The sequence below is a fragment of the Guyanagaster necrorhizus genome, assembly GCF_019112545.1.
Source record: "Guyanagaster necrorhizus MCA 3950 unplaced genomic scaffold BT62scaffold_1, whole genome shotgun sequence".
In the NCBI taxonomy this organism is placed as follows: Eukaryota; Fungi; Basidiomycota; class Agaricomycetes; order Agaricales; family Physalacriaceae; genus Guyanagaster; species Guyanagaster necrorhizus.
Genome location: NW_025064880.1, coordinates 650,113 through 676,660, shown reverse-complemented (window position 1 = coordinate 676,660; position 26,548 = coordinate 650,113). Strand labels below are relative to the sequence as shown.

Sequence of the window (26,548 nt, the reverse complement as noted above, 5' to 3'; positions counted from 1 at the left end):
ACTCAGTAGGCTTAGCGCTTACTAGCCAGACTGGAATCCTTAGCACTCAAGAGTGGCAGTAGAGTGGCTTTCAAGTTACATGGCATCCTTCTGAGCGAATTATATATATAAGTACATGTCTATAATACTACCTGACCAAAAGTTTCCATCTCACACCGCTATCACCGGTCGCGACCGGTGGACCGAACTAATGCGACTGGCACCTTGAGAGATTGCAGTAGGGGAGACAGATGAACGGACTCCGCTGGGGCCTGGTGCTTTTGCACCGTACGTGCTAGGCCGTGGCATCCTTGGGGGCCGTGAAGATGCCAATGGGGAAGGACCTGAAATGTACAGAGATTGCCTAGGCACCATGGATTGAATAGACTTGCGGCGCACATCCTGTCCAGATATCCTTGATGGCTGCGAAGACGACAATTGGTCCGGAATGAGGAAAGACGCTCTCGAGGCCGTAACATGGATGCTCGAAGACTTGGGTCGGTACCCCTCCCCTGATGTCCCCGCCATGTTCTGGGTTGAAATCCGGACTCCTCTGGGATACATCGTACTTGAGGACCAGGGCCGGTGTACCTCCTGCTGTGACATTCTGGTCAGAGTAGGACTTGGGATGGAAATACGAGGTCCCTTGGTGGTTGTTGACGATTGGAGGCGGGATTCTGACATCGAATGTGTCGTCGAATCACGACGGGCTTCCTCGTCAATCATTTCAGCCCCAGAAAGATTGTCTGCCGACGCTCGAGTGCGATATACAAACACGCTAAGGCCGATAACATAGATGATCACTGTCAAGTGGGTCTGGAATTAAATTAGACCATGCAACGTAGATAGTTGGCTCACAGTGTGCCGTGACGATCCAACTCAATACAAGGATGTATATATTGAACAGTCTGCATTGTTTCCTTTGCGTAGCATCTAATATAGAACGTCAAGACGGCCTGGGGATAACAAATCATCACCAACTCACTCGCAGGACAGGCGTAACGAGGAAACCAGTAAGTGAATGTGGTATCAGTACCTATGATAGGACAGTCAATGGCAGCAAAGCGATGATACAGGTATCAAGCGCACTGATATGGATGACTAGAAGAAACAAAAATCGGATGGCATCAAGCCACGGCCTAAACGACACCAGTATTCTTCAATCATTAGCCAGATTCAGTATTGTACTGGAAGAATCAACCGAAGGTAGACGAACAGGATCGGAAGCATGATTGCAGTAACAGTATGTGTCAAGAGCATTAGAATGATCATATAGCCTAGAAGGCCTTAGCAACAAGTTAAGGGATACAAAAAAGGATGCTCGTACGTTCCGAAGAGACTGTCGTATCCCATTGCACGAAGATTTGGATGCAGAAAAGTATGACGGCTAGCAAGCTAAGGAATAAGATCAGGCCTGTTATAGGTGGTAAGTGACGTTTGAAAAAAGCAGGCTGTTGACGTACCAAGCCCGATAGCTCTAATTTTCAGAAAAGCAGGAGAATAGTCCATGGGTATCAAGAGTACTGGGCCAGCCAAGTTTCAAAGAATGTGGGCGTGAGTGGACGTGAACGTTAGACAGAGGCAGCAGATGGAGTTATCATGGCGGTCGTAGAAGCAGAGGGTGCCACCTGGATTTCGCTTTTGTTCTTAATGCCACAAAAGGGCCTCATTGTCCGACGTCAGAAATAACTACAACACGAGTCAATAGAACACCGGCCGCCCGTAAGTTTCCAGAATCTATGCCGCAACCATGTGCATGAATACCCGCCAAAAATTTCGATGCTGCTTGGAAGCGACTAGGCTACAGAGATTAGATGCAAGAAGTTTTGTGAGAAATCCCGACGTCACGGTCACGTTTTTCTACTCAAGGCCCGAGTCAAAACAAACTTTCGTAACACCACGACCACCGTATTGAAACGATGACGGAGCAACCAACGAAACAGAAGCTGTGGGGCGGTAGATTTACTGGAAAGACAGATCCGTTGTATGTGCACTTACTCCGACTATATTCACCCCTCATTCTGTTCAGGATGCATGAATTTAACCAGTCTTTGGCATACGACCGGCGAATGCACAGTGCGGACATCACTGGGTCAATTGCCTACGCTAAAGGCCTGAGACGCATCGGGATCTTGACTCCGGACGAGGAAATCAAGATGATTGATGGTCTAACGGAGGTTGGCAAGGAATGGCAGGAGGGCCGAGTCAGTGAATCTCGAATGCCCTCGAAAAACCAATATTAAGATGTTTGTTCAGTTTATAGTGCAGCCAGACGACGAAGACATCCATACTGCGAATGAGCGTCGACTCAGTGAGCTTATTGGCCCACTGGGAGGAAAACTACACACTGGACGTTCACGAAATGACCAAGTTGCGACGGATATGCGACTATGGCTCTTAGGAGAAGTGAAAGTCATTGAGGAAAGTCTGAAGGCACTCATTCGTGTCATAGTTGAACGTGCAGATAACGAGAAGGATATCCTTATGCCTGGATACACCCATCTTCAGGTGAATTTTTCCTTTTGCCCGTTATATGCGTTCTCATGAATCTCAGCGGGGGCAACCCATTCGTTGGTCTCATCTGCTCCTGTCGCATGCGTTCTCTTTCTACTCTGATCTCGGCAGACTTGAGCAGCTTGCCCCTCGCGTTTCTGTTCTGCCTCTTGGTTCTGGCGCCCTAGCAGGAAATCCTTTTGGCGTCGACCGTGACTTTCTAGCGAAAGAATTGGGATTCAACTCCGTTGCCGAAAACAGTTTGTGGGGTGTCGGAGACCGTGACTTCATTGTCGAATTCTTGATGTGGTCTAGCTTGGCGATGACACATCTTAGCCGTATGTCAGAAGATCTTATTATCTATTCTACTGCAGAGTTCGGTTTTGTCACACTGAGCGACGCGTATAGGCAAGCGTTTCGCTATATTATTTAAGTTGATGCGGCTGACAGTAATCTCAGCACTGGCTCGAGCATGATGCCTCAAAAGAAGAACCCAGATTCCCTGGAGCTTTTGCGAGGGAAATCTGGGCGTGTTTTCGGAAACGTAAGGACCTTAATTAAGTTTCTTCTTCTTTTAACCTTTTGCGCAGATGGCAGGTTTCTTGATGACCTTGAAGGGCTTGCCGTCCACATACAACAAGGATCTTCAAGAAGACAAAGAACCTCTATTTGACGCCGTTGATACTGTCCATGCCTCATTCAAAATTGCCGAAGGCGTTGTGGCTACATTGGAGGTTAGTGCACCCTGTCGAGCGAATAGATCTTTGTCAAATGCATTGTGTTTCAAGGTTCACGCCGACAAAATGCGTCAAGCTTTGACTATGGACGTACTTGCAACCGATCTGGCCGATTATCTCGTTCGTAAAGGGGTAAGCATTTATTTTGGCCAGCTCCCGCGGCGAATATTGACATTCAAGATAGATGCCCTTCAGAGAGACACACCATATCTCCGGCAGGGCTGTAGCTCTGGCAGAAGCCCGACAATGCCAAATTAATGAGCTCTCCTTACAGGATTACAAGAGTCTGAGCGACAAGTTTACCGAGGATGTTGTAGATGTTTTCAATTTCGAGGTAAGCGTTGAGAGGCGCCAAGCTATTGGTGGGCCAAGTCGTGCCATGGTGGATAGACAGGTGGCTGTCCTTCGATCTGCCTTGTCGCAGTAGCGTATGCCATTCGTATAGAAACGCCCTGTAATAAAACACACGGAAGTGCACAGCCTCATTTCTGCCATATTTGTGGTTGTTATCGGCCAACTTGAAGCCGTGTCCGTGCCTCGACCTTCAAACACTGTTCTTCCTCTTCTTCTGACAAGGGAGATTATCCAGTTTATTGATTTCTACTCTCTTTCGTCTTTGAACCATCACTAGCATTCCGCTTTTTTCTGTTTTCCTATCACTCTCCACGTCACAACCACAATGGCAAGGGACCGTCTAGCAGCCATGAGGGTGCGTTTTTCTTGGATATCACCAGCCTAGAACAAGATGAGCGAGTCTTTTTCTTTCTATTCAGGCTCAGCAGCAAGGGGCCAGCAATTTAAGCTCGTACGTTCGAACGATTTACTACATCTACAAAAATATCAACCGACTTCCTGTCTCAGCAACTCCTATCCTACCCAGGCCTCATACCAGCGCCAAAATCCCTACGCTCAACAGGATGACCGTTCATATGAGATGAAGGAGGTGAAGGACGACAGCACCGCTCAACTGACATCTGATATGAACGGCGACAGCATGTCCGCATTTTACACCGAGGTCAGCCCACTTGGTAACAAGGGCCCATCCTTAACCGTTCTTCGTAGATTTCTTCTATCCAAGACAGCCTACGGACGTTCAACGACAATGTGGCTCACATTGGTGATCTGCACTCGCGGTCACTGAATAACATGGATGATGCTGCTGCTCAAAGAAACGCTGCAAACCTAGACGAGCTCGTAGAAGACACTAGTGCTCTCAGCTCCACCATAAAGAGGCGTATCAAAGCATTGGAGAAGCAAGGCGGTACTGGGCGAGATGGACAAATCCGCAAGCAGCAGGTGCGAGGCCCAGTCACCACGTTCATGGATGTTGATCTCACGTTTATGAAACGTAGACCGCATTGGTGAAATCCAAGTTTGTGGAAGCTATTCAAAGCTATCAGACTGTGGAGCAACAGTACCGCACAAAATACAAGCAGCGGATGGAGAGGCAATTCAAAATCGGTGCGACTCCTTTGATCGCTAGTCGCTGTGGCTCAAATGATGACCTCTATCATTAGTAAAACCTGACGCATCGCCGGAGGAAGTCAGAGCAGTCGTTAATGACGAAAATGGTGGGCAAATATTCAGCCAAGCAGTGAGTAGAGTGGAGAATATTGCGAGTCAGGTTACTAATACCGTCTGTTAGCTCTTGAGCTCCAACCGATACGGAGAGTCGCGAGCGGCATACCGGGAAGTCCAGGAACGGCACGAAGACATCAAACGCATAGAAAAGACCTTGGGCGAGCTTGCTCAACTGTTCAATGACGTGAGTCCTGCTAAGCTCTCTTCAAGTTTATTATTGACTAACGTATATGTTTAGATGAGCGTCTTGGTAGAACAGCAAGATGAGACCATCAACAATATCGAAACACAAGCTGCAACCGTTGAAAGGGACACCGAGGCTGGGTACATTAAATCATTCATTTTGCAAGTATACCACTAACGAGTCATTTCCAGCCTTGGGTACACTGAAAAGGCGGTCGTCTCCGCCCGTGCCGCTCGTAAAAAGCGATGGATCTGCTTCTTCATCACCCTCATCATTCTCATCATCATCGGTGTTGTCGTGGGCGTTGTAGTCTCGCAACAGGTCAACAATAACAAGAAGTGATCTTTTCTGGCGTACATTTTCCAGGGGAACCAGATTCAGGCTGAGGCTCTTGCAACATAGTCTGTTCGCCTAGGCAATTCTATTTATGACAAGGTATTAGTTATTATCGTATCGCGACCCTCGTTCGATTTTGAAATCTCCTACAACTACCCGTACATGCATTTCACAGTCTTTCTTTTCTATGCCCTGCTTTTCTATCTTAATGTCTTTTTATTCTGGCAATGCAATCGGACAGTGGATGATATATACCCTACCATATACGTTTTTGAGACCACCTCTTGAGAATAGAGCAAGTATGTAGGCTCGGGATGAATGGGTAGCTTGCCGAGAGGCCACATTTTGGCTTACTTGAACGTCGTGTAGAGAGAATGGTCTAACCTATGAGGTGCAGAGTGTTACTTAGGTGCCATGCAATCGAACTGGCAGATGAAGAATTTGGTGGGGTATGAGCCCCGTTGGAATATGGCAGAGTATGCACTCTCAATACAAAGGCTGTCTCCCAAACCTCCTTCACTTTCTCACGTGAGCGTAGATATTCCTGAAATAGCTGAAATTGACGAAAGATAGTTGATAAGTCCTTTACAGATGGGAAAATGGAGATTAGTAAATACTATTTACAAGTTTACAATGATTCCAAAGAAATGGAAGTATAAACTACAGCATGATCGACATTGTTGAGGAGTCAGGTTATCCCTTGGATGGCCCTCCTCCACTGGCAGACTGCATGACGACTAGGTTGTCATACTAAGAAAATTCATCCAAAATAACACCGACATCCGGCCCCGTCCTGTAGCTAACTCCGCGAAGGCACTGCAGGGCGTTGCAAATAGACAGGGCGATGTTATCTTGTGTATTCTGGCAGAAGTTCCCTGAACCGGGTGAAAAAATCGATTCTAAGCACCCTGACCGACTTGAGTGATTCTGAGCCACTTATCCTCCCTTGCGTCGCAGGTTTCGAGGGGTACTTCGGAGTTGCTGATACGAGGAGCCATTTTGACATCTGTGACTTGAAGTGAGGTGGGGTCAAAGCCACAATAACCACAAAAGAGCGATCTCAGGGAACGCCACAGGCCGCCTCAGCTCAATGCTTCTATCATGACATCTAGAGGTCCTATCACTTGCATCAGTGGAGTGTAAATGCGCACATCTTGTGAAGAACGGTGACCTGGACTACGCCTGGAGGGTTTTCGTATTGAATACGCTAACTTAGTTAATGTCCAACTTGTCGCCGCCTGCACGCAAAAACACTGCATATGCGTACATCGTCTATACGGCCCGAATTCTATTGCCACAGTACGGAAGGTGTTCTAGCCTCGCTTTCTGTACCTACGCTGTTGGCTGGTCAAGTGTCGATTCGAAATGTCTCCAGGAAGACGGGCTTGAATCGTGTGGATAATATTGTCGCCGCCCGGCCATCAGAAGATAAATGAGAAAGCAGGGATATAGATCTTCTGGATCTGAAGAATTTTCCTTGCTGCATATGCCGTGCTCTCCAAAATGCCATTTAATAATGATAGCTTGTGTTGATGCATTGATAGGCTGTTGTCATCAAGGAATGATCAAATGGGACAAGTTTCAAAAACGAGGGTAAATCCGTTGGAATCCGGATCGGAAAAGATCGTACGGAAAAGCCGCTGAACATGGATCAAAGTGGCTGCGCGCGTGACTTGACTGCATTGATAACGCAAGGATCACCTTGTGACAGAAAGGAAAAAGATGAAATTATTTGTGCGCATTGCATGTTTCGGTCTCGGAATCTCGGATGCGTCGTCCGAATTGGAAGACCTCCGAAAATAGAAGCAGAATTACCTTCCTGGGATAGCTGTTGGCAGCTATCCGTTCCACGTGGCGCTTACGCGTCCCGCGCAATATAATATATAAGCCTTTCCTCAACCTCCGACTCACGACACCCCACATCGACCACTTCCTCTGTTCCTCCCTTTCTCCCGCCTGCAGTGAGTCCATTTTTCAAATCTATTGTTGCCCTATGCTTATTCGATTGTTTGAACGTTCCTAGCCTGTCTACGTCGTTACCCCGCTTATCTGTCCACCCGACCACCTAATTTTACCGACCCTCCATGCCAGCCAAGAAGCGTTGCCAATTTCAGATCAGCACCGAGAACCAGTGCAATTCCGCAGCGTTACGACTCGTAGGAGAGTGCCCTCATTGTCTGTCACAATTCTGTGGAGCAGTGCGTTTCCTCTCGGTTGTTGGTACAGGGCGGTCTGATCTGACTTTGTATCTAGCACCGTCTTCCAGAACACCACAGCTGCAATAACTTGGAGGATTGCCGACAGCAAGCTTTCTTGAAGAACAAGGAGAAGCTCGAGTCTGAACGGACGGTGGCGTCCAAGATGGCTACGGCCTAGGATTCATCCTATCATTTCCCGAGCATTGTCCGCAACACCAGCTGGCTGTGGCATGTAATGCCACTACTGGCAGACACACGTATGTTGTTACTACCTCCGTACATATCTATTTACGCATAACGGACCCCCCCCCCCTTCCCCCAATATTGTCATCAGTAGTTTCCGTTGTCATGCTTTCTCGAGTATCTATCTAGTAGTGTAGTGCAGACGCTTATAATATTTTTGTTGCCTTAGCGTGCCGGGTGAGAGTCGTGGATACTCCTGTAAATTTGTCCACATGAGCGGCGTTGTAAGACGCGGAACGGAATTGTTGTGGGGATGCGGAAATAAGCTGATTCCCCTCCTTCCTAACTGAGGAGTATAAAAAGTCCCTTTATTAGCTGGATCATGGCTGGAATCTCTCAACAGCCTTTCATCTGATTACCCCCACCATCAATTCCCTCTACAGTTCTGCAAGAGGTCGGTTACTGCTTGTCTTGCTGCTCTGTCCTGACTGACTGCCGCTTTATCACATGCAGTCGTCACTTGATATCTACCGCGTCCTAGGTAGGTCCTTGTCTAGCTTCCACCACGTCGTTCACACCACACACACACACCACACACACACACACACACACACTCTCTCTCTCTCTCTCGCTGCCACTGACATAATGACGACCAGAATACAGCAACTCATAAACCATATATCTCAACCATCAGCAATAATCATGTCTGCAGGTTTGTCTTTCTTCCTTGCCTGCTACGTGTCGGAAGCCCATTCTTCTCCAGAGTCCTGGCAAACCGTTCCTCTTGCACCCCCTGACAGGTCAGTGCACATGCCCGCGGTCATGAGTCACATCGTCTGACCAGATGCCAACAGCATTTTCAAGTTAACTGCGGCATACAAAGTCGACAAGTTTGATAAAAAGATCAATCTAGGCGTCGGCGCGTACAGGGATAACGACAACAAGCCGTGGGTGCTTCCCGTCGTTAAGAAGGTACGTGATTCTGGATCCTTTCTAGAGTTGTTTAACCGGACATCCAGGCCAATGAACTGTTGCTCTCCAATCCCAACATAGACCACGAGTACTTGCCCATCACTGGTTTACCCGAATTTACGTCCGCCGCCGCGAAACTAATTCTTGGAAGCGATTCCCCCGCCATTAAAGAGGGCCGCGTCTCAAGTGTCCAGACCATCTCCGGCACCGGTGCTAACCATCTTGGCGCCTTGTTTGTGTCTAGATTCTATTCCTGGGGCGGCGACAAAGAGGTCTTCCTCAGTGATCCCACTTGGGGTGAGTTGACCAGCCCGATACTCCGTTCATATCTCACACCTCATTCAGTCAACCACCACGCTATTTTTAAGAATGTTGGTGTAACACCCAAAACCTACCCCTACTATGACCCTGCTACCATCGGACTAGATTACGACGGCCTCATGGCATCGCTGAACTCTGCTCCTCCTCGTTCTATCTACTTGCTTCATGCCTGTGCACATAACCCCACCGGTGTCGACCCGACGAAAGAGCAATGGGCGAAGATTGCTGATCTCATGCTCGAGAAGGGCCATTACGCGTTCTTTGACTGCGCCTACCAAGGCTTCGCAAGCGGGGATTTGGAAGGAGACGCGTGGGCTGTTAGGGAGTTTGTCCGAAGGGGCGTTTCTCTCTTGGTCTGTCAGGTATGTAGCACTGTCTTGTGCCGTATCTTTATTTACACGTTGGTCACAAGAGTTTCGCCAAGAACGCAGGTCTATACGGAGAACGGGTTGGTGCGCTCCATGTCGTATCGCCTACCCAAGAGACGGGAGCCCGCGTTACAAGTCAGTTATCAGTGCTGCAGCGCAGTGAGATCAGTAATCCGCCTACATACGGTGCCCGCATTGTACGTGACCGTTTCATGTGTGATCTCATGTGGAGTAACGGCCCTCCAGGTATCACTGATCCTCAACGATCCGGCATTGTTCGAAGAGTGGAAGCGTGATATTGTGACCATGGCAGGCCGCATCATCGAGATGCGCAAGCAACTACACCATTTGCTCACCGTTGAATTGAAGACACCCGGCAACTGGGATCACATTGTCAACCAGATTGGAATGTTCAGGTGAAAGTTAATGATTCTCATCGAATGAACATCGACTGACGCAGCAACAGCTTTACCGGCATCAACCCGGAGCAGAGCAAGGCGCTGACGGAGAAGGCCCACGTATACTTGACGGTGAATGGCAGGATTTCAATGGCGGGCCTCAATACTCACAATATCCGCTACTTTGCTGAGAGTCTGGACCAGACAGTGAGGGGCTCTCTTTGAAGAGTTGTTGTTACCTTTAGAGTAGGTACCATAGTCGTATACTTATTTAATGCTTAGTTCTCGATTTGTAAATATACAGAGTGACACTACTCAATGTACGGATACGTCACAGGCACATGGCTCCAACGATACGTCATTTTCACCTCCGAACGGAAATTGATGTCCGTTTTGAGAACGTCTCTTAACTTGAACTTTTTCTTCCAAGTACTGGAGAAACAACGATATCGGGACCTCTCTTCGTTGCCGTTACCGTGGCTCTGTCGGTCGTTTCTTTTCTTCCTATGCTCGCCGTTATTGACGTTCTGCTCCCTTTGTTTCGTCGATTGCTACAGGGCTCCACCCTGCTCCAGTCTGGAACGAGGCTGCACTCGAGGTATTCGAGTTCGTGCTGTTCGTCAAGTTGTATGCCGTTCAGATCCGTTTTGCGTCATTGTCCTCGTGCGCGCTGGCCTCACCGCGTTGAGTCAAGCAGCCTAAAGTTGTACGACTGGCGCTTCCCCCCAGTTCAATTCTCCTTCCGTCAAGTCCGTTTTCTTCTCCCGTCATGAGTTTTCTTCCCCCTCACCTCTAATCATGGGTCTTGTAGTGTCTCTTTTTGAATCCCGTTTTTCCGACTCTTCAGAGTCCTCCGCCGGCCAGGCGCCTTTTTCCGACACTCCTGCTGCTCCCATGCCTTTGCTTTCAGGTTCTACACCTCGCCACCCCACCCATATCACCCTTCCCCCACCATTTTTAACCTCTGTATCCATAACACCGTCGCCCTCCCCCAGACTCGAGAACCCGCTCTCTAGTCCGCTCATTTCCCCCGCTCTGACCTTTTATACGGCTCCATCGTCCCCGATTATTACTCCGCTTGTTGATGAACCCATGGAAATAATTCCTGTGTTGGTATGCGACCCTCCACCTCAGAACGTAGCTTTAGTGGTTCCTTCGGCTCAGCAGTATCAAGCCATCGGGAGCCATGCTTCTCCTCATTTCTCCCCTGCCACTCGATCAATGGGTTTCTCCAGCGCGATAGGTCCTACGCAGCAACCACTGCCGCCCGTACCTCATACAGATGACACATTCCCTGAGGTTTCTGGCCTTGATTTGACGTTAGACGATGAAGGCCTCGAAGGCCTAAATCCCCTCGAGAAGATATATCTATATTCCATCAGCAAGGCGACATACCATCGGGTCTTTATTTCGTGTGATCTGCCCAATCTCCTCGATCAAATTACTCCCCAGGAAGCAGTGGAATATGTTCTTCCTTTGCTGCAAGTTTTATCGAAAGACCAGGGTGCGTATAAGTGGTCTTTCATTGGATTCTCAAGGTTAGTAATGACACGTCTTTACTCCAGATGAATCTGTTAGAGAGGCCTTAACATCGGGACTTGCCTCGGTCATCTGGTGGTTTTTGACAGTAAGGCTCTCTTTATATTCTCGGCCTTTGTCAGTAACATGTCGTTTCATAGCACTGTCAGGTCGTCGCCACAGCAGACAATCAGATCAACTCATATTCGAACCAGTCGACGTCCATATCAGTTCATGCATTCACACCAATTCTCGGCAGACTTTTACTAAGTCCGAATGGTTTAGTAGGCAGCTCCGCCAAATATGTGGTTGTAAACCTTCTTCAGCGCATGCGGGAGGCTGATAGTCCTGAAGATCAAGTGCAGGAGACTGAGAACCGCCAGGCCAAACTCGGTATTCCTAGACCTGACATCGGAGTTTCGCCACAGTTAGATAATTGGGTCGCGGGGTTGTCTTTCGTTTCGAATGCCTCACTCAATGAAGATCTAACCATAGGGCTTTTTGGAAGGAGCGAACGGGTCCTATTTGAACAGGAAATTCTATGGGGCTTGGTTGCTGGGCTAGATCGGCTCTTCTTGGACGGCGACTTGGACTCGTTGGAGGATCGTGGCCACACTCCCTGCAGTGAGGACTCCGCTAACTTTTCTGACACCATCACAGCCTCTGAGGAGCTTCAAAAGGAGGAAGTTGCTTCGTCTTCGTCCGCTGAAGATTTTCGGCGGAAAGAGAACATAAATCCGTATTTTCCTGTCGAGCCTTCGGCATATTCGAATGGCTCTTTTGGCACCGTAAACAACAACGTGGACTCTCCCTTGAGCGTCTCAAGCAGTTATTCCTCCGTGTCGTCAAACCCAAGCTCGACGAGTGAAACAGCCATTCATTTATCTTCTCCCTCTTCCTCCTTGTCATCGTCTGACGAAATTCCCGCATCGAACAGAATAATCCAAAAGGGGTCACCCATCTCACCTACGTCATTAATACCCCAGCAACATAGCATACCCTCTCGACTGTCACCCATCCTTTCTTCGCCCTCTCCTGATATAAGTATTCATAGTTCCCCGTCTACTCATTCACCCCGGTCTCAGCAACAACACCATCGCAGGTCTAGTTCCGATTCAAGGCTATCCATCTCATCTGATCTCACGTTAGCCAATCATCGGGTGCAAGCGGACTCGTCCAACTCTTCATCGGGTTTTGTTCCGTATGGTCCTGTGACAAGCAATCCTCTGGCCCTTGATAGTCTGCATCCATTTCAAGATCGTAGCCATTCACCTACACGGTCACCCGACGTGCTACTTCCGACAAACCATCAGAATTCCTCGCTATTGCCGACATCTAATAGCTCACCAAGTTCTGATTTTGTCTTACCACATACAACGGGTTGCACATTCAATGACAGCAGCAATGACGAAAGTTCGCGGGGACCGACTATCAACGATGGCGATCGTGAGGATTACAACAAAGAGAGTCAAGAAGAACAGAGTGCTGTGAAGCGACTGACCAGTATGAGCTTAATGGCCACCGTTACCTCCACCGGTTAGTATAATAATTAGACTCACCCAGCAGCTCTAAATGTATATTAACGTGATGACAGGTTATCTTGACGAACAAGCACAAAACACATTTGTCAAAGAGGTTGAACGCGTCGTGATGGATCCAATCTATTGGGTTCGTCGGGAATCGAGCTTTGTGCTGGGTGCTTTGGCGAAAGTTGTGCCAGATGAAATAGTTCACACGTCGCTGGTAAATTATGAGCAAAGTTCATTCAGACTTCATACTGACCGCTTGTCCCAGCTTCCGCTTCTGGAACGTCTGCTCGTCGACCCGGCTCCCCTTGTTCGCCACTCTTCGCTTTTCGCTCTCCCCGTCATATTGACGCGGCTGCCGATAAAGTACAGAAGAGTGTTAGCTGTGCACACCATGCAGTCCATGAGCGTCGACGAATCTCCTGATGTGCGATCAGGGGTCCTAGAAGCTCTAGGTGAAGTAATTCATACTTTTCACGATGAATACAGGAAACCTGGTGACGACACAGAAGGGCCTCCAGCTGAGCTCATTAGGATGTTTATTGGACGTAGTGACGATAAGAAAGTCTGGGATGGTCAACAACCTGCTCTAGCCCAACCATTTGACCGGGATAAAATGAAATGGTTGGACTCGTTCTATAACGATCCTAGTAGGCCTTTGATATGTGCCTTCAACCTACCTGCTGTGTGCATGACTTTGGGTCTTTCTCGCTGGGAGACTCTTCGGGAAACTTACCTGAAGCTGTCGGACAATCCTGCGTTTGGCATTCGACGAACACTGGCTGCATCTGTGGGCGACCTGGCCAAGGTTTTAGGTCCGGAGATCGCCCAGCGGGACTTAATGCCCGTCTGGTGGGATGGATTGCGCAGCCAGGAGGCAGAGATAAGGCTGAAAATTGTACAATGCCTTGAGACTTTCGTCCGATCGTTAAATATGACGGGGAAAATGGAAGTTTTGGAGGGGGTATTGGAAGCGTGGAAGGTAAACAGGTGGAGCGGTTGGCGAGAAAGGGAACATATAGCCGGCTGCTTATCGGCAGTCATTCAATCTGTGGCAAGTCAGGAAGACCAAGAAGTAGCTCATTTGTTGCAGCTTGTGTGTGGGTTGTTAAGGTTTGCCCTGATCGACAATGTCAACGCCATTCGAGAGGCAGGCATTCATACCGTGCGTTTCTGTTCTGATATGAAAGGCGAAAGCACTGATTTTAGGCTCCCTGTAGCTGCCGCTTATATGGCCAGTGCTGCAACGGTATCCTAAAGTCCTTGGAAATCTACATTTAGATCTTCAAGGTCTTTCGTGCTCAGGCGTATTCAGGCAGCGAATGACGTTGGTTTCTAATTCTTACTGTGGATAGTTCAGAACTGATATTCTTTTTATCAATCAGTTACATTGCATGCCAGCAGGTGCTCCTACTTCCAGACGGTGATACGGAGGCGATTAAGGTTCCTGATGAAGAGCTTTGGACAACGCTCCGCGCATTATCAAACGACCCTATAGTCGGCGTTCGCATTGGAGTTTCCAGGCTAATAGCCAGTCTGTATGGTAAAGTGCTCCTCCCTCTGCTCGAAGGAATTTGTCCTCAATTTGTTTGTTCTGCAGCATACTTTTGGACGAGAACGTCGCCACCGGTTTCCGTGATTGATCTTGCGAAGACGCTTTCACAAGACTCCTCTCATGAAGTCATATCTTATGTTTCGGGTCTTTCTCTGCTTGACCATGGACGCCACGTCAAGAATTTCTCCCAGGTTTCAAGACATGCGGCAACATTCTCAAGGCCTCCCTCCGCACTACCTGGATCCGAGCTGAACGAGGCTGTGTAAACCTACCGAGAGCCTTCGGAGCAGCGCTTGGAGCGAGATGGTACCTCATTGAGGGGGGACGGACGCAATGGGCACGGCGAAAGCCATGACCTGATGATGAACTCGAAGCGCTGTATCTGGTCTTCCTGCCATGTAGGATTGCCGCTGGGATATGGGAGCAGGGTAGTTTTTATAGTATGATAAATATTCTGATAATTATAATTTTAGGTTCTTCTTTGCAGCTGTTGGAGGCAGAGCAGAACAACGCAAATGCGGGCAGTTGGTCCAGCCAGAGGCGCTCGGATGAGATTCGGCCCGAGGGTCCCGGAGGGAAAGCCTTGTGATGTTTTGACTTGTCGATCTGGAGTTGACCTCTTCTTTACCGTCTGCACCACCGTCGACCGGTGCCGCGAGCGCCCTTATTGCTGTATATATGTTATCACAATGCAACACATCTATGTGTACACTCGATATGCTTTCGTCGGTGCGTTGCCAGACTGTCTCGTCGTCCCTGTCTTTTTGACATTGGCACAAGGTCTTTTCCTCGTTTTCAACGCCATCAATGCTAGTGTCTCTGTCTGGAATCTCAGTCTTATACAATTAATAGGCCTAACATGTTAGCGTGCTCATTTCATGAGATCAATGTGCTCATACACTCCTGCTAGATCCTCTTGATATCTATTTAACGGTCGTTGGTGCTTGCGGGCTTGCGATGTCCTTCTTGATGTCAGTCGAATACAACGACGTGGAACATATATTGATGTCTTATAGTGTTTTTGTCGAAGCTGCATACGACAATCCTATAACAGGACGTGTATGGTTTGAATGTGCATGGGTCGGGCTATTCCTCGTAATGAATTTTTGTACGTGTGCGTTACCGCTGCATTTAATCTAACGGCTGACGTCCCCCCAAGGTGGTGCCGTCGCACTGTCGGCTTTAAATCCTGCATTCTGTACATCTGATGGTGAGTCGAAGTTTTTCCTTGGATGAATGGTTGTTTGACATATGTCCTCAAGCGCGCCGTCAAATCGGTGATATTGGATGTGTATCAAATCGAGTTATCCTAGCTTTCTCATGGATCACCATCATGCTTTGTGAGTTGATTTGGTCTCTCTGTGATCCCTGTTGACCTTGTCCTGCTCAGTGTTCGGATACTTTACTATGTTGGCCATAACTTGTCTTATTCGGCAGAAGACGAATACAAAGATATGGCAATATCACATTCGTGACCTCGATACTCCCAGCAGCCACCTGCCAAGCCCGCCCGCATCTCCAACAATACCTTATTTCCGTAATGCTATCGTTGCACCCCTGCCTCGACGACCAGGACCTCCCGTAAATATGATGAGAGGCCTCGATTCATCGTACGATGTGGAAGCATATGAACCGCAACTAGCGAGGGCCCCAAGGAACAATTTCGCATCACAGCCCATGTTCTCAACAAGCAATCAAGCTGCCGTGACTTGCCTATATCCGCAATACATCCAGTCATGTATGGTGACACCTTCTCGTATGCAGACGCAGGAACCACCATGTTCACAGCCGAATAATACTCCTCCTCCACCACTCGGTGATTGGCCCAGAGCCGATATCCTTTCAAGACCTTTACGTGCTGTGCACAAACAGTCGCGGCGAGAACCGCTTCCAGACCCAGATGATGCATATGGGTCAACTCGAACTCCACATCGACTACGACCGACGGGGCCTAGGATCCCATCGACCCGTACCCGCCCGCCACAGCTGGATCTGCACGTCACGTCGCCTACCAAAGGCAAAGAACGACGGAGACAGGACTTGGATTCGTTATGATTTCATTATATACTTGTTCACTAGTAGGTTATTAAATAATAAGAATGATGTTTAATGCATGTGGTAGATACTCCTGGCTGTAGTTCGCGTCGCAGGCATACTCCTTAAAAGGCAACTTTTTTTCCAGAGCAACATGCGCTGGCAACCTACCTAGGCCTCTCTCTCACACCCAACATGTCGAATCGACAGCTGGGCCCTCTCCGGTCACTGCTGTATCTCGCGCCAGTTCTCATTCTGTGTCCAATTATTGGCTATCGGCATCACACTAGTCCGTCTTTCATTCAGTTTCGCGCCTTATACGTTATTGGAACTTCGGTACAGCACTACCGGAACCTGTAACAGAGCTGTACGTCTATTGCGTGTTAATGCGGCGTTATTCTCATCCGTTCAGTGAAGGATAAACAACCAGACCAACCTACCGCAAATCTGTGAAGCCAATATTCTAGAGTACTCTAGGGTATTATCGGAGGATATTGGTTATCGAACCGTTGGAACTGCAGAACACGCAAAGGCCGACCTATGGATGCACCAGACGATCAAAGATATTAAGAACGAGTGTGACCGCATTGTGAAGGAAAGTGGCCATAGAAAGCTGGAATGCGAAATATGGAGACAAGAAGGGAGCGGCAGCCACAGGTGCCCATCATTTCCGCTATATTCTCGTGTCTTGGGTGCTGATCGTAGTACTTAGGTTCGACATAATGAATACGCGGCTTTACAAAACCTATGTTTCCCTCAGCAACTTCATTGTTCGCGTTTCTGATGGTACCGATGAGGGCAAGAAACATGCCGTGCTTGTTAATTCCCATCTCGACAGTCAACTACCTGGTCCTGGGGCTGCCGATGATGCCATTTCTGTGGGAATCATGCTAGATGCTATCAGAGTGCTTTTAGGAACTCCTGATTGGAGTCCAAAACATTCAATAATCTTTTGTATGCGAATTTATTCTATGGAAAGCATTTGCTCTCCTGGTAATCATCTACACAGTGTTCAATCACGCTGAGGAATCCCTTCAAGATGGTTCACACATGTTTTCAACTCAGCATACGATTGCTTCGTCGTGAGTCCTGTGACCTCTATCCCGTTATAAACTGCTGATTTGCAAGCCTGAATCTGCCAGTGTACGCGCCGTAATCAATCTCGAAGGTTGTTTCTTCCACAACGGCTGTCATACTATGTACTGACGCGTCGCAGCCGCCGGAACTACGGGACGCGAAATCCTTTTCCAGGCTACTTCGAAGGAGATGATTGAAGCATATTCCCATGTCCCAAGGTCAAGGTCATTGCAATATGCACAATTTCAGCTATGACAATTTTCACAGACCCTTTGGCACCATCTTCGCGAGTGATATCTTCGGGAGTGGGATAATCATGTCAGAGTAAGCCACCTATCCTACGTATTGCTCCCCCTTCAATGTTTCAATCCCCGTCGTCTAGCACCGATTTCCGACAGTTCCAAGATTATCTTAACGTCACTGGTCTAGACGTATGATGTACCGTTGTTCATTTTACGTCCTACTGACGCGAGAACAGATGGCGATCGTAGGTAATTCATACCTATACCACATGCGCAAAGACCTTGTGGAAAACATCGAGCCGGGCGTCGGTCAACACATGGGTGAAAATACTCTGGCCTTATTGTTACACCTGTCGGGTCATGCAAGTCCTCTTCCTCATTTGACAGAAGGCTATAGCAAGCCTGAAATGGTGTATTTCAGCCACGTGGTACCGTATTTCTTCATATACTCGTTTAGGACGGCCAAGATCATCTACGCTGTATTCCTGATTGTGACGGTGGCACTGATACGCTTCCGAAATCCTGTCCCTGCAAAGACCTTGGCCTTGAGCATTTTGGCAACGGGTTTTGCCTTTGTGGGTGCGCTGGTGGGTGCAAATGCTGTAGCACTTGTCATGACCCATGTATTGGGCAAAAGCATGAGCTGGTTCAAAGACGAGCTATCAACGATTGTACTTTACGGACCAGCTGCAATTCTCGGTATGGTGCTAACTTTCAAACGTGTCTTGCATCTATCAATTGACTGGAACAGGCACTCTTGTCTCGCAGCTGCTGTTCCCTCCCCTGCCAGAGACTGCTGTATACTCTTCCGTGTTGTTCGTTCAAGCGGTAGCTGCATTCGGTCTGCAACTTTTGGGCTTGGGTTCGGCGTCCCTGTTCTTTATCACGGCCCTTCCCTTGGTCGTTGCCTACGCTCTTAATCCGTTATTCATCAGTTTCACTGGGGAGAAGGGAATCTCCACATTGACATATGCCTTCGGCTCATTTATACCTCTCATCACAGGCACTCTCGTCATAGTGCCGACCATAGAAGTCTTCGTCCCGCTGGTGAGTCTCTCTGGGATACCTTTCACTTGGGATCTCAGTCATGTATCTTTTAAGACAGGCCGCATGTCTGCGTCGGCTCCAGCGGACCATCTCATCGCAACCATCGTCACCGTCGTTGGCTCGGTTGCATTTCCTCTCCTTGCACCGTTCTCTCACCGATTCGGCCAAGGTTATCTGAAGCAGTTTGTAGTAGTCCTGCTGGTTGTGAACGTGGCGTTGATCGCCGTATTCGCTCAGAGAGATGTGTACGATGACATGCATCAAAGGAGAGTATTTGTTCTACGAGTGGAAAACGTAACTACCCATGAACATCATCTGCATCTGGCCGCGTCAGATGGCGCGCCTGGTTTCCCCGACCTTGTCCATGCTGTTGCTGGTGATTTCGGAGCGCCGGGCGCGATCGCACAAAGTGTTGTAATGGACTATTACAACGGGGATTGGGACCCGCTGTATCCTTTTTCCGCCGCAAGTATTTTCCCTGCCGTCTTAGATTTCACTCATTAAATGCGTTCTTGTTAGTTTCTCACACCATTCAAAGTTGCCCTTCCCCCTACCACGCAAGGTTTCCTGGATAGTGGCGGTGAGTTCGAGGTCAAGGCTGTAAGCGACGCAAGAGATCTTGTCGCTGGTACCAGGAAGGTTACATTGAGAATCTATCATCCGGGACTCATTTGGACCGGTTTGTCCATCTCTTTTATGTCCATCGTCCTTTGACTCTATTCACACCCCAGTCATTGCATTTGATGCGCATGTTCTCGAATGGAATTTGGACGACAATCCTCCGGATAAGCACACAAGGCATCACATCAAGGAGGCCTCATTCTACGGACAAGATACATGGGAAGTGGCGATGGTGATCAAGGATGCTCCAATACAGGTGAATTATATAGGGCTGTTGGAGAAAGCGATGTGGCCTGGCAAGCGAGCAACAAAGGGGGAAGGCGGGGCGTCGATGGAGCTTTTTGAGCAACTAGACACATGGCTGGACAAAAAGACCGGCGGTAAGGTCGATGCGACGCTAATAGGTGGTGTGGCTGGGGTGGTGACACTCTGACCTTTGGAATGTATGGTCAGATAGAGTACGTGGAAGGGATTGTAGAAACATGTTCATCCCTTGTATAATCAAATAATCATGCTATGGCGTTACTTAGAGTGCAGACGGCGGCTGTACGTATTGCTGCCTTGGCGTTTCTTTCTTCGACGCCTTGCCTGCTCTTCGAATCGCCGCTGCGACAACATTTTCCTCTTTTGTTTATTCCCACATTGCCGCCGTCAGGCGCTTGCCGTTAAGTAGAGGCAACGAAGAACAAGAGCACCGAGTTGAAATTCAAAGGACGGGACCCATTGCCGGTCCGCCGGGTAACCTTATTGTTCTTTTGTCCAGTATATATAGGTCTTCTTACAAAAAAATTGCTTCCGTGTCAATCCCCGGTGGGCACTAGAATTGGACGAACGAGCGTCCATACCACATTCTTTCCTCCTTACGATTTCAAGTTCCACTGGGTGGCTTTACTTCCGACGAAGATGCACAATCCTTTTCTAATCGCCAGATTCGTATTTTTCTGTAAGATTTTCTTGTAATCGTTGCGACTTGTAGACTTTTAATCACATTGAACCACCAGCGATGCTCATTTACTTCAGCCTATTGATTCTCGTGTTCGCGGCCTGGAATGTACATGCTACAAATGGGCTAGGTGCAACCAGTACGTTTGCCATGTATTTTATCAACTCAATTGCTTACATTCTGCGTGTTTAGTTTCTGGGTCTGCCACTTTGATGCTTTTTAATAGCTGCGCTACACTCGTTCTCATTGCCCTGTACGTGATGTGTCGCCACTTCCTTACTACGACCAGTCTCACATGTCGTCAGTGCTATGGCAGAGATGGCTTTTCCACGCATGAAATTTGCTCACGTCAAGGCTGAGCTGCTCTGGACGACCGTGATGAGCATATTCGATATCAGTATGTCCTGGATAGCAAATCATTCACAGTTGCTTATATGATCTCAAGGCGCTTCCATTAGTCTCATTGCCAATGGACCTGTGATGACATGTCAACTTACGGGTACGCCGTTCCATTACGTGCTCACCGAATCTCAACTTTAACCTATATTATTGCAGCCAACTGGTCAGTCTGCGCATCTTCATCGCTTCTTGTTCCGACGACATGGCTGAAGAGCTTTCTTAGTACGTTGCTTTGGACTGATTGATTCTAGGACGAAGCTAATGTGTAGTCCAGTTCTTGCGTACGTCTTCAGTCTGTTCGTGTCAGCAGTGACCCACTCGTATGAACACTCGAGCATCTGGAGCAAGTCCATTTACACTATCCCTTGGTTTCGTTCCACTATTCCTCGGGCGTCGTTTGATGGAGGCTCGTCCCACATGGTTGCCGCCAAATTGGGATACAATAACGACTCATGGAGTCAATATCTCGGTGACATTGCTTCCACAGCAGATCGCAAACGCAAAGTAGCCGAGAAGGCGCACTGGGCTGATAAAACCCAGATTCGGCGGGGAGTTGACGATCCATTTGTGAAGCGCAATGACAATTCCACCTCAGCGAACTCGTCACGGAGATCCAGCAAGGAGATCAATTCACCTACCTTTCAATCACCCAGAACACCTCCGCTCCCCCCTAGAGCCGAGTCTCAACCACAATCTATCGGCTCCCGATTTATTGAACGATTCCGCGAATCTCGTGTTTTGGCCCGACCAGGTCAATCGCATTTCAGTATGGAGTCTACCATGACATCTGGGGGTGCATTTCCCCGCGACATTGACGATCATGACAAGCCCATACCACTCCCTCGACTATCGGAGTGGATGAGAGCGGATGCTAAGAAAGGCATCACGGTTCATACAATCCCTATGTCTCCTTGACGGAACTCATGGTGTATCATCTTGACTTTGTTAGATCATGAAGAGCTACTGAGCTCGAGGGACTTTGCCTTTTCACATAGACAGTCACGAACATTGCCTACGCACCATCTTTGTAGCCCTATTATCATGTATATTATGCAGGAAATATCATAATTCGGCTGACTCTGGCCCTTGAACATTCCACCCCAGGCGTGCTCTGAGATCTTTGTTCTCACGTCTGGCAATTTCAAGCTCGGATTTTAGGCTCTTGAGCTGTTGGCGTGTATCCAGAAGATCTTGGTCATGTTCTTCTGATATTTCGCCGGCACCCACGGTTATTCCTATGACAGCGGCGTTGAGGTGATGGGAGTGGAAGTGATAAAACAAATAACATACCGCCGACAAGCTTCACCAGGCGCCACAGACGGAGAACAATAAGCAACGCGCCAAGTTCTTTCTCTTTACCTTTCAAGGTAATCTCCAAAACAAAAGTGATTATGATGATAGCAGCGTCAAACAGGTGCAGTGAAGCGTGAGTGACCTGCCCGAAGGGATTGTAATATTGGAAACCGAAGGCCCAAAGAGCAAGAGGAATTTCAACGAGGAAGAATGTAGTGATAACGAGAGAAATATGAGCGAGAACCTCGAGCCAGTGGGGACCTTCTGGGCCTGCTGGGGTACAATTGGTTGACAGAAGGGTATATCCGAGATCTACAAGCACACAAGCAGCGTCAATGGTAATCTAGAAAGAGGATTATTATTGTTGTGTCCCCCAAGATTGCAATTAACAAATTGTTACCAAAGTGATTACGGCCTTGTGGAAGAGCTGTGCCTCGAGGACTTGACCCAATTTGCTGCGCCAGGAATCGAGGGTTTCCTTGGCTTGTAGCAAGGGCTGCTGCTCTGCGTCAGAGTCAGAGAATGACATGGTCGTTGTTGCCAAACACGGCATCACAACGCCTTTCTCTTTCAAGTTTTAAATGTCTTCCATGCTACTTTCCCCGCCCATTCGCTTTGCTGCCCCACCGCTCTGCCGCCAGAATTTATTCAGAACGACATCTCGATTCTGCATTCGCTTCAGCTCAACCAGGGCCTCGGTAGCCCCGAAAACACCCATCTCCTTCGCGCCGCACTTTTTCAAAACAGCTGGCGTCACAGGGCTAGGACTCGGATCCTTCCTCGCCACTAGGTCTTCCATTCATTGCGATGGTATGACAATATCTCGCCGTGCTCGTTGGCAGGTCTTCATCATTTGGATGTAGCTCCGATAGCAATGGAACCGTCACCTGAACCCCACGTCCTTCCACCGCCACCCTCATCTTCGGTTTCGGTATATCAACTTTCCTTTGGTACCGTAGCAGGCATATGTTCTGGGGTATTCTTAAAAAAGGGCGCGAAAGCAATGGCGTTTTTCTTAGGCGGCATCTTTGTGCTTCTCCAGGCATGTACGTTATGTTCTACCCAATTCCATTCCTTACAAGGCGATAATAGTATCTCGTGTCACTTTCTGTCATACGCGTCGATTGGGTAAGAATGGGAGGGCGTTTTGAGAACCTATTCTACACAACGGACGCGACTGGAAGAAAAAAGGCGCCAACACCCTACTCCTTGTTCAAATGGATCGTGGATTTCTTGACGGCAGACTTTCAACCGCGGGCATCGTTTGTCGCTGGGCTTGTGCTAGGCTTGAGGCTGGGCTAAACACGGGCCGGATTAAAGTAGTGGTAATGATACATAGCGACAAACAGTGATCAACGTTTTTTTTTTGGTACTTTGTTTTTTATCCTCCATAAAATCTTGCTTTCGCTATCATGGGTCGTCGTGCCAAGAACAAGCAGGGTGCACCAGAACCACTTGATCCGAAATGCCTAGATCTATCCCGAAAACGAAAGGCCGGGAACGACCTCAACGACAAGGAAACTGCTCCAAGACCCCCGAAGAAACTGAAGAAAACAGGTCATGTCAAAACAAAATCCAGGGACTCTATCAAAGTCAAAGCAAAGGAACCTGTTAAGACAAAGGCAATACCTTTGAAGGGAAAACAGAAGGCTCGGGTGGATTCAGAGTCTTCAGACGGGTGGGAGCATGTTGAGGAGCAAGCAAATTTGGATGCGTGAGTACTCCGGGCATCTTTCAGGTTGTCTGTGCTCTGAACGTTCTCGAAGGTCCCTTATGGATGACAACTTCAATGATCTAGACATGGAAGAGTGTGTCTACTCTTTACATACCTCAATATTTATTCTCACATGATATTAGCGATGAACCTCTGCGCGGGCCCGTACAAGAGTTCCAATTCAGCGAAGATGATGATGAGGATGAAGTCATCCTTCCCTCGAAAGCTAAAAAGTCGAAGCAAAGCAAAAGACCTACAAAAATTATACCCACAGCTTCCAACAATTCCTCAGATTCTGACGAGGAAGAGTCTGATGAGGATGATCCTACAACTATGGCCAACATGGAGGCCCGTTCACGCGCATTAGATGCGAAAGCTGCTGCTGAGGCTAAATTGGACGCTGAAGAGTTGCAGCAGGCAGCATTCAACGACGGTGACGATGATCTCGATATGGACGAAGACGAAGACGAGGTGGATGAGGAGGACAGATTTCATTTACCTACAGCTGCAGAGAGGGAAGAGGAGAAGAAGTCGGGCGGTCCTGATGTGCATCTAGTACAACGGCGCATGAGAGAATGCGTACGGGTGTTAAGTAGGTTCAAGAAGTTGGCCCAACCAGGACGGTAAGCGTGGTTCCTTGCGAAATAGCAATTTTATATTGATGGATTCTCGTATATAGCTCTCGATCGGAATACACTGACCAACTCCTAGCCGACATTGCAAGTTATTATGGTTATAACGATTTTTTGGCAGAGAAGTTGTTCCTTCTCTTTCCCATCGCCGAGGTATGTTGTTGCTCTGACCTTTCGTATTTTGTCTCATGCCTCTTTTACAGGCTATAGAGTTCTTTGAATCCAATGAAGTATCGCGTCCTGTCACGATTAGAACGAACACTCTACGGACTCGGCGGCGCGACCTTGCGCAAACACTAGTTAATCGCGGTGTTAATTTAGAACCTATAGGTAAATGGACGAATGTTGGGTTGCAGGTATTTGAAAGCAGTGTCCCCATCGGTACGGATTATTATCCTTGGTGCGCTTGCTCCAAAACCTAATATTTTAATAGGTGCTACTCCTGAATATCTCGCCGGACATTACATGCTTCAAGCAGCGTCTTCTTTTCTCCCCGTGATAGTTCTAGCGCCAGAACCAAACGAACGCATATTGGATATGGCTTCTGCCCCTGGAGGGAAGACCACGCACATCGCTGCTCTTCTGCAAAATACCGGAGTAGTGTTTGCTAACGATGCGAACAAGTCCCGAACGAAGAGTCTTACAGCGAATGTGCATCGTCTGGGTTGCAAGAATGTCATCGTCTGCTCTCATGACGGTCGAGAATTTCCCAAGGTTATGGGAGGATTCGACCGGGTCTTGCTAGATGCTCCATGCAGCGGCACGGGCGTTATTAGCAAAGATTCAAGCGTCAAAGTTAACAAGGTATCTTGCTTCTTTCCAGTCATCAACACGCGTTCTTTGCTCACAAGACCCGTCGTTAGTCCGAACGCGATTTCACACTATTATCGCACCTCCAAAAACAGCTTATTCTCTGTGCCATTGATAGTGTCAGTCCCGAGTCAAAGACCGGTGGCTATCTGGTGTACTCGACTTGTTCCGTTACCGTGGACGAGAACGAAGCGGTCGTGGACTATGCTCTCAAAAAACGGCCGCACGCCAGGCTAGTTGACACTCGTCTTGAGTTCGGGCGAGAGGGCTATACGAAGTATCGCGGGAAGACATTCCATCCAAGTGTCAGGTTGACTCGGAGGTTCTATCCCCATGTGCACAATATGGATGGTTTCTTCGTTGCGAAGTTCAAAGTTGAGAAGAAGGGTAAGGAACATCCGGTCGCGACGCAGAAGGTTGAAGTTATCCCAGATGGGCTGGAGGCTGTTGAAGATACGGAAGCCGCAGCGTTCGATTCAGACGAAGATCGGCCGTATCTTGAAGGTTCGCTCACTCCCTTCCATCTTGTGACGATTGGTTTTATTAACTGTGGCATGTTTGCTTGTAGATGCCAAACGCCGACGTATGAAAGCGAAGGGCTTACGGCCACCGCCCCGGACAAAGCCCCCCCAGTCTCTTCCGCTGTAACAGCTACAGCATAAGTAGTCTACGACAGTGAGGGAGGGCCTAGGCTGATCATATCATTATGCAATCCTGCGTTCCACATGGGTCTCGTTACTATGAACATATTCTTTTGTTTCATGATCTTTCCATCAGGCGGGTGCCTCTTCAACCTAATATGATGGCCAAGAGAAACAATAAATAAGTTGCGATGTTGGACATGAGACGTCGGAAGGTCCTATGCTGCAAGTGCGATACTTGTAAAACAAACAGTAAAAATACAATTTATCTGAACTACACTTATAAATGCTTTTCCAGCAAGTACTTAAGGGGTATCTATGTGACTAGTCCGAAGAGCTGTCCGAAGATGGTGCAGGTGAATCTTATCGAAAGAACATTTGCAATTACTGAGATGTGATCGAGCTCTTGGTACCTTTCGCCCTTAGGCTTCAAGTGTGTCAGGCTATATGAGCGGGGCGACGAAGCGAGCAGTCAAAGGGCGACATACCCATGTCTTCCGCAGGCACATATGCCACAGCATGAACCGACAATTCCGAGCCAGGACGCGACAGTCGGGGCCAGGACCATCCAATCAAGCAGAGCTATGCTATGTGATACATATACCGAAGGATAAGATCCATGCACGGCGTTGCCTCAGGTTAATTGAAGTTGCCCATCAGTTTCATTGTTCACACGCTGCCTAATAGTGACGTCAATCAGGAAAGCGATGGTGGTGACTCTGAGGCAAGCGACAGGCCCGATGGCT

The 26,548-nt window shown here is 48.3% G+C and overlaps 12 protein-coding genes across 12 annotated transcripts; 10 read left to right on the top strand and 2 right to left on the bottom strand.

Annotated features, from left to right (window-relative positions):
* Positions 1 to 150: 150 nt before the first annotated feature.
* BT62DRAFT_1070367 (uncharacterized protein) lies at positions 151 to 1,814 on the bottom strand (the record flags this gene model as incomplete). Its single annotated transcript, XM_043178649.1, has 9 exons — positions 1,443 to 1,814; positions 1,307 to 1,393; positions 1,196 to 1,256; positions 1,069 to 1,136; positions 965 to 1,015; positions 838 to 912; positions 618 to 782; positions 379 to 576; positions 151 to 323 (listed from the first exon to the last, which is right to left on the bottom strand). Exons 1-9 carry the CDS (start codon positions 1,486 to 1,488, stop codon positions 151 to 153), a joined length of 924 nt encoding a protein of 307 aa, XP_043046119.1. The 5' UTR covers positions 1,489 to 1,814.
* Positions 1,737 to 3,702, top strand: BT62DRAFT_983617 (argininosuccinate lyase). The gene is made up of 8 exons (XM_043189798.1): positions 1,737 to 1,963; positions 2,009 to 2,183; positions 2,236 to 2,487; positions 2,534 to 2,880; positions 2,932 to 3,016; positions 3,063 to 3,206; positions 3,261 to 3,341; positions 3,394 to 3,702. The coding sequence occupies exons 1-8, from the start codon at positions 1,899 to 1,901 to the stop codon at positions 3,634 to 3,636; spliced, it is 1,392 nt and encodes a 463-aa protein (XP_043046118.1). The 5' UTR covers positions 1,737 to 1,898; the 3' UTR covers positions 3,637 to 3,702.
* A 382-nt stretch (positions 3,703 to 4,084) lies between these two features.
* Positions 4,085 to 5,671, top strand: BT62DRAFT_925176 (syntaxin-like protein). Its single transcript, XM_043184738.1, has 7 exons — positions 4,085 to 4,224; positions 4,272 to 4,505; positions 4,562 to 4,670; positions 4,727 to 4,803; positions 4,855 to 4,974; positions 5,029 to 5,114; positions 5,166 to 5,671. Exons 1-7 carry the CDS (start codon positions 4,144 to 4,146, stop codon positions 5,314 to 5,316), a joined length of 858 nt encoding a protein of 285 aa, XP_043046117.1. The 5' UTR covers positions 4,085 to 4,143; the 3' UTR covers positions 5,317 to 5,671.
* A 1,545-nt stretch (positions 5,672 to 7,216) lies between these two features.
* Positions 7,217 to 7,828, top strand: BT62DRAFT_925174 (uncharacterized protein). Its single transcript, XM_043184737.1, has 3 exons — positions 7,217 to 7,271; positions 7,334 to 7,508; positions 7,564 to 7,828. The coding sequence occupies exons 2-3, from the start codon at positions 7,395 to 7,397 to the stop codon at positions 7,684 to 7,686; spliced, it is 237 nt and encodes a 78-aa protein (XP_043046116.1). The 5' UTR covers positions 7,217 to 7,271; positions 7,334 to 7,394; the 3' UTR covers positions 7,687 to 7,828.
* Positions 7,829 to 8,284: 456 nt separating this feature from the next.
* Positions 8,285 to 10,108, top strand: BT62DRAFT_925173 (aspartate aminotransferase). Its single transcript, XM_043184736.1, has 8 exons — positions 8,285 to 8,403; positions 8,455 to 8,491; positions 8,546 to 8,663; positions 8,711 to 8,960; positions 9,009 to 9,346; positions 9,397 to 9,549; positions 9,599 to 9,768; positions 9,819 to 10,108. The coding sequence occupies exons 1-8, from the start codon at positions 8,394 to 8,396 to the stop codon at positions 9,973 to 9,975; spliced, it is 1,233 nt and encodes a 410-aa protein (XP_043046115.1). The 5' UTR covers positions 8,285 to 8,393; the 3' UTR covers positions 9,976 to 10,108.
* A 536-nt stretch (positions 10,109 to 10,644) lies between these two features.
* On the top strand, positions 10,645 to 14,723 carry BT62DRAFT_1015339 (ARM repeat-containing protein; the record flags this gene model as incomplete). Its single annotated transcript, XM_043178231.1, has 11 exons — positions 10,645 to 10,887; positions 11,005 to 11,254; positions 11,316 to 11,377; positions 11,430 to 11,627; positions 11,697 to 12,109; positions 12,683 to 12,804; positions 12,863 to 13,011; positions 13,063 to 13,959; positions 14,015 to 14,121; positions 14,180 to 14,337; positions 14,395 to 14,723. 11 exons carry the CDS (start codon positions 10,645 to 10,647, stop codon positions 14,613 to 14,615), a joined length of 2,820 nt encoding a protein of 939 aa, XP_043046114.1. The 3' UTR covers positions 14,616 to 14,723.
* BT62DRAFT_12513 (uncharacterized protein) lies at positions 14,437 to 16,529 on the top strand. The gene is made up of 7 exons (XM_043179774.1): positions 14,437 to 15,078; positions 15,130 to 15,210; positions 15,260 to 15,320; positions 15,366 to 15,457; positions 15,509 to 15,559; positions 15,612 to 15,689; positions 15,740 to 16,529. The coding sequence occupies exons 1-7, from the start codon at positions 14,865 to 14,867 to the stop codon at positions 16,402 to 16,404; spliced, it is 1,242 nt and encodes a 413-aa protein (XP_043046113.1). The 5' UTR covers positions 14,437 to 14,864; the 3' UTR covers positions 16,405 to 16,529.
* A 24-nt stretch (positions 16,530 to 16,553) lies between these two features.
* Positions 16,554 to 19,914, top strand: BT62DRAFT_983614 (uncharacterized protein). The gene is made up of 14 exons (XM_043189797.1): positions 16,554 to 16,672; positions 16,726 to 16,750; positions 16,801 to 17,040; positions 17,096 to 17,337; positions 17,393 to 17,465; positions 17,526 to 17,551; positions 17,600 to 17,678; positions 17,728 to 17,784; positions 17,843 to 17,891; positions 17,939 to 18,401; positions 18,454 to 18,749; positions 18,804 to 19,214; positions 19,269 to 19,428; positions 19,481 to 19,914. Exons 1-14 carry the CDS (start codon positions 16,579 to 16,581, stop codon positions 19,801 to 19,803), a joined length of 2,538 nt encoding a protein of 845 aa, XP_043046112.1. The 5' UTR covers positions 16,554 to 16,578; the 3' UTR covers positions 19,804 to 19,914.
* Positions 19,915 to 20,158: 244 nt separating this feature from the next.
* On the top strand, positions 20,159 to 21,982 carry BT62DRAFT_12592 (uncharacterized protein). The gene is made up of 8 exons (XM_043179776.1): positions 20,159 to 20,313; positions 20,372 to 20,452; positions 20,506 to 20,566; positions 20,619 to 20,710; positions 20,759 to 20,812; positions 20,869 to 20,934; positions 20,987 to 21,600; positions 21,662 to 21,982. The coding sequence occupies exons 1-8, from the start codon at positions 20,274 to 20,276 to the stop codon at positions 21,677 to 21,679; spliced, it is 1,026 nt and encodes a 341-aa protein (XP_043046111.1). The 5' UTR covers positions 20,159 to 20,273; the 3' UTR covers positions 21,680 to 21,982.
* BT62DRAFT_1070361 (uncharacterized protein) lies at positions 21,775 to 22,983 on the bottom strand (the record flags this gene model as incomplete). The annotated part of the gene is made up of 3 exons (XM_043178648.1): positions 22,406 to 22,983; positions 22,003 to 22,348; positions 21,775 to 21,947 (listed from the first exon to the last, which is right to left on the bottom strand). The coding sequence occupies exons 1-3, from the start codon at positions 22,556 to 22,558 to the stop codon at positions 21,775 to 21,777; spliced, it is 672 nt and encodes a 223-aa protein (XP_043046110.1). The 5' UTR covers positions 22,559 to 22,983.
* BT62DRAFT_998640 (uncharacterized protein) lies at positions 22,596 to 23,307 on the top strand (the record flags this gene model as incomplete). The annotated part of the gene is made up of 3 exons (XM_043190741.1): positions 22,596 to 22,815; positions 22,869 to 23,035; positions 23,098 to 23,307. 3 exons carry the CDS (start codon positions 22,596 to 22,598, stop codon positions 23,305 to 23,307), a joined length of 597 nt encoding a protein of 198 aa, XP_043046109.1.
* On the top strand, positions 23,115 to 26,029 carry BT62DRAFT_12488 (NOL1/NOP2/sun family putative RNA met). The gene is made up of 8 exons (XM_043179773.1): positions 23,115 to 23,719; positions 23,772 to 23,813; positions 23,863 to 24,342; positions 24,399 to 24,504; positions 24,555 to 24,732; positions 24,785 to 25,155; positions 25,215 to 25,665; positions 25,730 to 26,029. Exons 1-8 carry the CDS (start codon positions 23,418 to 23,420, stop codon positions 25,807 to 25,809), a joined length of 2,010 nt encoding a protein of 669 aa, XP_043046108.1. The 5' UTR covers positions 23,115 to 23,417; the 3' UTR covers positions 25,810 to 26,029.
* Positions 26,030 to 26,548: the final 519 nt, after the last annotated feature.